Source organism: Morus notabilis, unplaced genomic scaffold, assembly GCF_000414095.1.
Source record: "Morus notabilis unplaced genomic scaffold, ASM41409v2 Scaffold841, whole genome shotgun sequence".
Classification (NCBI taxonomy): Eukaryota; Viridiplantae; Streptophyta; class Magnoliopsida; order Rosales; family Moraceae; genus Morus; species Morus notabilis.
The window spans coordinates 29,666-39,113 of NW_010358201.1; the positions used below are offsets into that span (position 1 = coordinate 29,666).

The following is a 9,448-nucleotide window of genomic DNA, read 5'->3' on the forward strand; positions in this document are numbered from 1 at the left end:
AAGAAGCAAAGACGTAAGAAACAATCCTTTTTCTTTGAGAGTCGTTAAGGAAAATCGTTCCGATTATCTATTTTCAATCGTTGATTAACATAAGCAAGTTTCATGACAAAATCCATGTTTATGAATGCTAGAAACAGACAATCTTGTCATTAGCAATCGATTTTGGCAAATTCTCTCTTGATGCTCTTTTCTAAACCGCAAAACAAGCGGTAAACCACACATAAAGTTAAAATATCGACTTTCCACTCGATTTCTTTAAAAAAGGAAAACATTTGAAAGACTAACCTATTAACACTTTCAGGGCCCGTTTAGTTTACTGATATAAATTTAAGTTTTTTACTGTAAAAAATTCAAATTCTAAACTCGAATCGGTAAAATGAATGTTCTCTCCCTTGTGGTGATAGTTGTGAAATAGGACGGAACGACCCTACTGACATTCATTGCAAACATATCACAACATGCGTAAATTAAGTTGAGTAACACTTTCAACTCTTGTTAACTTTTATATATAAAATTAACCACATAATTGATATATTCGAATGTCAATTTTCTAAAAGTAGTATTCTTCTAATTCAACAGATAGCAAATAGTTCTTCTGGTCCACAAAAAAGGTCAATTCAGCCTATTATTGCGGACTTTACTACCACAACTACGTAGTGCAAGTTCCGTCACACCAAAAGGAAAGGGGAAGAAGAGCTACGCCTTTTTTTTTTTTTTTTTTTTTCCCGGTCATACACATGGAACACACACACACAACTGAAGACATTAAGGGACAAGGAAAAATATAAGAAATTCTGCAAACAGTCAAAAGTCAAAGGATCTGGATTAAGCCTATACAAGCAAAACCTCAAAAAATGAGAGCTCTAAAATCCCAATTCAAAATATAAAGGGCCAAACTATGCCAAGTGCAAAACCAACTATCCCGTACGCCTAACTTGTTTGTCCATGGTGGCATAGTTTAGCTCCGAATCTGAAACAAGCTCCCCCTTTTCGAGTCAGGCTAATAATGCGCAGTAGTGCATTGGCTTCTATTTCAAGAGATACCCTGCGAAGATTAGTGTACGTGAGCCAAAATTACTATCAGTTGATAAGAAAATTGTTACAGTACCACCATAGAGGTGCGGTGAACCAGATAGGACCCCAGTTATCTCGATCGCCCCGGAAGCAGAAGTGTATATTGTTTCTATTACCAAGACTGAAAGTGCCCCAATGTTTCCTGCCAGAATTATCCAAACCGAGACGAGCTGACATTCCTTTAAGATGAATGGAATGCCACTCATTCCACCAAGGAGCAGTATTATCATTGGAGAAATAGATGCAATTTCTTATCTCGACCCCGAGTTCCACGGCAGAGAACGATCTTGAACTGCATTTACCTAAAAATAGTATTCGATCCCCCAAATTCTCAACCCTTTTCCAAGACATTTGGCCAATATCCAGTACATAGACTTTGAAATTCCGTGTTTCAAGTACAGCACCTGGTAAAGTACTAAAATGCCTACAGACAAGCAAAATCTCGCCGCAAGACTCCACAAGATACCTCAAGACACCATCGTTTACATGGTTCTCCGACTCCGGCATGATTACTTTATGGAATTCAGTTTTGATCTCAGATTCAGAAGCAACAGCAGAAGCAGAAGAGTCATCCCTTCTAAGGGTGGCAGAAACACTAGCCGTATCAATTTGGAAAATGCTGTTATCCTTGCTCAAAAGATAGAAGCTTCCATTGCAAAAGATAGCATCCTCAAATGGGTCGCCAACGAGTTTATATTCATGCCATGATTGAGCTCCTGGGACCCAAAAGGCAAGCTCCTGACGCTGACTGTGTACAAGCATGCACACACAGTTTTCTCGACAGGGATGCCCTGAGAGGACCATCTTGTGGTAAAAGTCCCATGTTCTTGGAAGGTTGATTTTGCTTCTAGTGAATGGATTTAACAAGCTAATATTCAGGGAATAACATTCTACATCATCCACTAGAATCAACCAATCTTGAAATGATCCCCAACAATATTTTCCACGAGCCTCAGGCATCTCCATCTCCCAAGCTCGCTTCTCTAGCATGCTAATGCAAATTCTCTTCTCTCTATCTTTCTGACCAGACATCAAAAGTGACGGGAAGCCAAGCCTTTCCCAACAAGAAAGTTCCCGCGAAAAAACTTTTCTCCAAGGCTTGCAAACATTGCTAACAGAGATACAATCAATTAGAGATAGTTGCTCGAAAATGATCTCAAGGATACCCTTAGGAAGCCCTGCCCAATCGACACTGACTACCTCCCCATCATTCTCTTCATTAAGTTGTGTCTGGTTCTTTTGCTTACGATTTCTTTTTCTTTGAGATGGCATCTTTCAACTTCAAAATTCTACTTGTCCTATAAAACAAGTCCATTCGTTAAGCCTCCCTCAACAAGAAACGAAAAAGTAAAACAGATCAACTAAACTAAGAAACTCCTAATGGGAGAACAGATATCAAGCAAAATAGATAAGTGATAAGCCCTTACTCAAGCAAGTGTATGTTAGGAGGAATAAACGGGTCTAGGCAGGGGAAGTTTGTCTTTAGTTGGCTGTGGAAGTACGGTATTAGTGGCTTAATTAGAAGTATTAGTTTTAGTTAGCTTACGGGGGAAGTTTGTTTGTTAGAGGGAAATTGTATAAAGGGGGGAAGAGGAGGGAAAGGCGGTTATCGGGAAATAAACAGAAAGTTGAACAAGTCTTGGAACAATTCCAAGCAAGGGAGGAAGCAGACCCTCGAAGTTCTGCCAATCAGTGTATAGCGATTGTTGTCAATATAATCCTTCTTTGATTCTTTCTTTCATTCTTACGATCCTACTATTAGTTCTCTATAGTTCTTGTTTTCAAACAATCCAGACCTTATCAATTTGGTATCAGAGCTCTATTCTGGGCAATAATGGCTGCCAGAAAAACAGAGGAGAGGTTTGAAGCGATGGAGAGGGAGATTCACCAAGTTAAATCTTCGGTGGAAAAGGAAATTGGCGAGGTAAGGGCGGAAATAAGCCAAGGCAGGGTGGAAATTAACCAAAATATGGCCGAGATGAGCCAAAATGTTTCATACCTGCGCCGATTGATGGAGGAACAGATGCGTCTGTTGTTGGCGGCGGCGACGGCGAATCTGCCGGCGGAGGGATCTCGATCAGGAATCACAAGGGTCCGGGAAGACGAGAATGGAGTGGTCCAAAGACTAGCTCGTGAAGTCGCGGAACGCGTGGAGGAGGACGGCCGCCATATGGAAGAAATGGCCGAACTTAGGGTTTTTGGGGAAAAGGAAAAAGGGAAACGTCGGGAAATGGATGGCAGGGAAAACCACGCCGGAGAGGAGAACGTGCGAGCTAGGGCACGAGTCGCGAACGGAAATCATTCCGATTTCGGTTGCGATGGCCGGAATGGCCGACCTAGGGTTGGCGAGACCGGCGACGGAGAGCGAGGCCTCCACGATTGGCGGCGCGGCGAAGTCTGAGCGGGAGGGTCTTCCGAAGACCTTCAGGACGGTCGCGGTGGACGGTATGGAGAAGGGGAAGGAGGAGTTCACACCTTGAATGGGGGTCCTAGGTTGAGAGGAGATGGTCGTGTTGAGGGGGGTCGAGTGGGTGGACATACCGGAAGAGAAGGAAGACGGTATTGGGAAGAAAACGAGGCCGAAGAATCTATGGATTTTTTGGGAAAATATGGGGAGGTGAGGATTTCTCACCAGTAAGACAGAAGCAACTGGATTACCCGTTGTTCAGTGGCATTGATCCGGATGGCTGGTTGTTTAGGATGAACCAGTTTTTCTCGATCAACAGGTTCACAGAGAGGGAGAAATTAACGACGGCTGGAATTGCACTGGAGGGAGATGCGTTATCATGGTTTCAGTGGCAGAACCAGCGACGGCCTTTCATTACTTGGACTGATTTCAAGGTGGCTCTTCTGCAACGCTTTCGTTCTTCACAAGAGGGAAATCTGTGTGAACGGTTCCTAGCGCTCAGGCAAATGGGGACGGTGGCTGAATATCGCTGGAATTTTGAGGTTTCAACTGCCCCTTTACAGGATATTCTGGAGGAAATCCTGGAAGGCATCTTTGTGAATGGTTTGAAGGCTGATATTCGGGCTGAGCTGCGACTACTCCGGCCAGAGGGGCTCTCTGAAATCATGGACGTTGCGCAGCGAATTGAAGAAAAAAATCTGTTGCTGCGAAGAGAGAATGGGGGAACACGGGGTTGGCGTCCCTAAGCAGCAAGATTCACATCCAACCCGCCAACGGGAACCACACCGAATCAGTTTCTAGGCAGCAACCCAAGTGTTGAGAGACTGAAAAAAGACTTTCCATTCCGGAAACTTTCTGATTCGGAGTGGCAGGAGAAGAGGAATAGGGGACTATGTTTTCGTTGTGATGAGAAGTTTACTGTGGGACATCGCTGTAAGAAGAGGGAGTTGCGGATTATGTTGGTTAGCGATGAGGATGAAATTGAAAACGAGGAAATTGAGCCGGACGAGGCAGAGGAGGAGTCTGGGGAGTTGCTGCGAACTGAGGTGATCGAGTTATCCTTGAATTCCGTTGTGGGGCTGACAACACCAAAAACCATGAAGATAAAGGGGGAGGTTGGCCATCGTGAGGTAATTGTTTTGATCGACTCTGGGGCTACTCACAATTTTATTTCTCTTACCTTAGTTACAAAACTAAAACTGCCCATAACTCCTACAACTAGTTTTGGTGTTCAAACGGGTACGGGGGAGTCGGTACAGGGGCAGGGATTGTGTAAAGAGGTGGTATTGACCATGCAGGACTTAACCATAATTGAGAATTTTTTGCCATTGGAGTTGGGATAGATGTAATTCTAGGAATGCAATGGTTGGAGACTTTAGGGAGTATGAATGTAAATTGGAAGACTCAAACTATGAGATTCAAAGTGCTCAGGGAGTATGTGTCTCACGAGATCATTGATTTCCCTTAAGGCCATGATGCGCACCATTCGTCATGAGGGGCAGGGCATTTATTTGGAAATGAGACAATTGGGGGAGGAGCAAGGTCACGGAATGGAAGAGGAAGGCAGAGGGCAGTTACAAGAATTGTTGCAGAAACATGTGGCAGTCCTCAACATGCCAACCGGTTTACCTCCTCATAGAGTGAGGGACCACCGTATAATCCTTGAGGATGGCACCGGACCGATTAGTGTCCGACCATACCGATACCCCAATTTTCAAAAGAATGAAATAGAGAAGTTAGTGAGGGAGATGTTGGCGGCTGGAATAAGTCAACCGAGTGTGAGTCCATATTCCAGTCCGGTCTTACTCGTCAAGAAGAAGGATGGTAGTTGGAGATTTTGTATCGATTATAGGGCGCTAAACAAAGCCACAGTCCTGGATAAATTTCCAACTCCTGTGATAGAAGAGTTGTTACACAAATTGTGCGGTGCTACCATTTTCACCAAATTAGATTTGAAGTCAGGGTATCACCAGATTCACATGTGTATCGAGGATGTTCCTAAGACTGCTTTTCGAACTCCGGAGGGACACTATGAATTCCTCGTTATGCCCTTCGGATTGACAAATGCACCAGCGACTTTTCAGTCCTTGATGAATGAGGTACTTAAGCCGTTCTTACACCGATTTGTGTTGGTCTTCTTTGATGATATTCTGATTTACAGCCGCTCCTGGGAGGACCATATGGAGCACTTGGACAGGAAACTGTCAGTTTTGAGGGCCAACCAATTGTACGTCAACAAGAAAAAATGCCTTTTTGCTCAGGAACAATTGGAATATTTGGGTCATGTGGTTTCTCGGACTGGAGTGGCTGCGGATCCCAGTAAGATACAGGTCATGTTAGATTGGTCACCTCCACGGTCCATTAAGGAGTTGCGGGGATTATTGGGCCTAACGGGGTACTACCGTCGGTTCGTGGCCGGGTATGGGCGTATTGCGTGGCCATTGATGCAACAATTTAAGGACGCCTTTAATTGGAATTCGGAGGCTGAGGAGGCTTTTCAGTGCTTAAAAAAAGCTATGACTGAGATTCCAGTGTTGGCTTTGCCAGATTTTTCTCAACCTTTTGTGGTGGAATCAGACGCTTCGGGGTTTGGGCTAGGAGCGGTTTTGATGCAACAGCAGCGGCCCATCGCTTAATTTAGCCAAGTCCTCTCGGCGCGTGCTCGCGCCAAATCGGTCTATGAGCGGGAGCTAATGGCTATTGTGCTAGCCATTTAGAAATGGCGACCTTATTTGTTGGGAAGGCGATTTTTGGTGCGCACCGATCAAAAAAGTTGAAGTTCTTAGTGGAACAGTGCTTGGTGAGTGTGGAGCACCAGCGGTGGCTGTGTAAATTGCTTGGCTATGATTTCGAGATACAGTACAAACCAGGGCCAAAAAACAGGGTGGCTGACACCCTTTCGAGACAACAAGCGGGGCTGGCTTTTATGGTCATGACTACTCCAATGGTGCTCGATATTGAGGAGTTGCAACGGCAGGTTAAGGCAGATCCGGATCTCAACAAAACCGTGGAGGGGTTGCTGGTTGGAACGCACTCTTTGACGGGGTTTACTCTTCAAAGGGGGCATTTACTTTACAAGGGAAGGTTGGTCGTTCCTCCAAAATCTCCACTAATTCCAATCTTGTTACGTGAGTTTCATAGTAGTAAGATAGGCGGGCATTCAGGAGTCTTAAAGACTTATAAACAGCTGGCATTGGAATTTTTCTGGAAGGGTATGCGCAAAGATGTTGAGACTTTTGTGGCTGCTTGTGCCGTTTGTCAGCAACATAAGACGTCGAATCTGTCACCGGCGGGATTGTTGCAGCCCTTGCCTATACCCAACCGGGTTTGGGATGATATATCCATGGACTTTATTGAGGGATTACCGAGATCTGCAGGTTATAATTCCATTTTGGTTGTCGTTGATCGCCTCAGTAAGTACGGCCATTTCATTGGCCTTAAACACCCGTTTTCAGCCAATACCGTGGCTGTTGTTTTTGTCCGTGACATCGTGCGCCTGCATGGGTTTTCACAGAGCATCATCTCCGACCGGGATAAGGTTTTTATGAGCCATTTTTGGAAGGAACTTTTCAGGTTGCAGGGCACTATCTTGTGCCAGAGTACGGTGTATCATCCTCAGACGGATGGCCTAACGGAGGTCGTAAACCGCTGTTTGGAGGCTTATTTGCGTTGTTTTGTCTCTGGCCAACCTAGGCAGTGGTTCACACATCTTTCGTGGGCGGAGTATTAGTACAATACGAGCTTCCATGTCTTGGCTGCCATGACGCCTTTCAAAGCTCTCTATGGTCGGGATCCTCCCCAGTTGGTGCCGTATGAGGCCGGTTCTATAGCCACGTCGGAGTTGGAGAGGCATCTATGCGACCGTGATGCACTATTGACAGAATTGAAGGACCATCTGGGACGCGCCCAACAGTCTATGCGAGACCATGCAAACAGGAAGTGTCGTTCCATGGAATTTGAGGTAGGAGACATGGTTTATTTGAAGCTCCAGCCGTATCGTCACCGAGCGTTGGCGCAAGTGCGGAATGAAAAGTTTGCCCCTCGCTATTATGGGCCGTTTCAGATCCTTGCTCAAGTTGGACCAGTGGCGTACCGGTTGCTCCTTCCTTCTCATGCTCGGATTCATTCCGTCTTTCATGTGTCCCGCTTGAAGAAGGCGCTCGGGCCGGAGGATATCCCTCAATCTTTACCACCAATCTTATCAGAAGATTTGACGTTGCAAGTGGAACCTGCTCAAGTCTTGGATACTCGTTTTTCCCCTGCCACTGGGTCTTTGGAGGTTTTGATCAAGTGGCGCCACCTTCTGGACTTTGAATCTTCTTGGGAGCTGTTTGATGTGATTCAGCGCCAGTTTCCTGCTTTTCACCTTGAGGACAAGGTAACGTTTTTTTTTTTTTTTGGGGGGGGTGTTTGTAATTGATAAGCCCTTACTCAGGCAAGTGTATGTTAGGAGGAATAAACGGGTCTAGGCAGGGAAAGTGTCTTTAGTTGGCTGTGGAAGTACGGTATTAGTGGCTTAATTAGAAGTATTAGTTTTAGTTAGCTTACGGGGGAAGTTTGTTTGTTAGAGGGAAATTGTATAAAAGGGGGAAGAGGAGGGAAAGGCGGTTATCGAGAAATAAACAGAAAGTTGAACAAGTCTTGGACAGGATTATATTGTTGTCAATATAATCCTTCTTTGATTCTTTCTTTCATTCTTACGATCCTACTATTAGTTCTCTATAGTTCTTGTTTTCAAACAATCCAGACCTTATCAATAAGCAATGAATATATGACTTTTATAGAACTAGCGAACGTGAAGGGAAATAGTTACAACTCACAATTCTGTTTATGATCAAGTTAAAAGCCATCTAGTACTGTCAAAATCATACCAAATGTTCGTGTCACTTATGGACCTTTTATTATGTAGCCCTCTATAGCAATGAAAGCCAAAAACCTTAAGTAATGATATCAGCTAAGCTAAAGGGTTACACATTGACCTGTGATTAGTGAATAAACTTAAAGAGAGTAAATATTTTGGTTGTTTAAAACATTGGCTGAGGAATAAAAGGCTTTAAGGTTAGACATAAAGGGGGTCAATTGAAGCATCTTCGCCGTTTGTTTTTCCACATATTAAGAGTAAACTTTTTTAACATACAATTTGCAAGAAATTGAAAATAGAACATAAAACTATATGCCTGAGATTTACAAGAAATTCATCAGAAAAACCTTGAGACAAAGAAAACTTAAATACCCATCATAGAAATTTCATCAAATGGTGATTGGACCTGTTAAAAAGTCCATAAAACAATCAGAAAATATCAACACCAGAAAACCCAAATTAGTTATATAACAGTCAGACAGACAACAGACAGACATTTCTTCAATGTTTGTAAGCTTTAATATTTGTTTTCGCATTTCAGTTCATGCATGTGTTGTTCGATCACTTTAAGTATGTGTTTTTGAGCATTCAAGAAAACACAAAAACCATGAAACTAACGAAACCCAAATCGGAGAAGAAAGTGTACCTCACATTTGATGTTTACGCCGAGAAGTTGGGGAACTAAAAGCTAAAAGAAGTAAAATGAGAATCACAAACTTAGAGAAAATACTTTTTCCACAAAAGATAAGCAATTTTTTTTATAGTAAAATGCCGGTTTTCGGTGCTGATTCGCCGGAACCTCAGTGGAGCTCCAACAGAAGAAAGGAAAGAAAAGTGCAAAATGGTGCGCAGGGGATGTCATCGTACACAGAATGGGCCGGCCATCGGAGATGCTGGGCCTAAATAAGTGTCCGGCCTTTATGCTCCATTTTATAGGCCTAAAGCTATACAGAACCAACATTCAGGTCCACTAAAATATGCAGTAAATAACTGATTTTTGAACTAAATTAATTCATACATAAATTAATGTATTTTATAATGTATCTGAAAAGTTTATTAAAATTTTTGTTATACACGATCTGTTAAATACACACTTCCACATAAAA

General features: G+C 43.5%; 1 protein-coding gene across 4 annotated transcripts; it reads right to left on the reverse strand.

Annotated features, from left to right (window-relative positions):
• Positions 1 to 532: 532 nt before the first annotated feature.
• Positions 533 to 9,181, reverse strand: LOC21399632 (F-box protein At3g56470). Of its 4 annotated transcripts, XM_024161791.1 has the most exons (3): positions 8,989 to 9,181; positions 8,715 to 8,748; positions 533 to 2,372 (listed from the first exon to the last, which is right to left on the reverse strand). In XM_024161791.1, exon 3 carries the CDS (start codon positions 2,344 to 2,346, stop codon positions 1,081 to 1,083), a length of 1,266 nt encoding a protein of 421 aa, XP_024017559.1. In that variant the 5' UTR covers positions 2,347 to 2,372; positions 8,715 to 8,748; positions 8,989 to 9,181; the 3' UTR covers positions 533 to 1,080. The 4 variants fall into 4 exon arrangements, with proteins under 4 accessions (XP_024017559.1, XP_010090539.1, XP_024017560.1 ...); XM_010092237.2 differs by lacking the exon at positions 8,715 to 8,748; XM_024161792.1 differs by lacking the exon at positions 8,989 to 9,181 and having other exon boundaries at positions 8,690 to 8,730.
• Between the last annotated feature and the right edge of the window lie 267 nt (positions 9,182 to 9,448).

What these genes read in the sequence shown, in the direction of transcription:
- LOC21399632 (XM_010092237.2), bottom strand. Translation starts at nt 2,346, where the DNA reads ATGCCATCTCAAAGAAAAAGAAATCGTAAGCAAAAGAACCAGACACAA.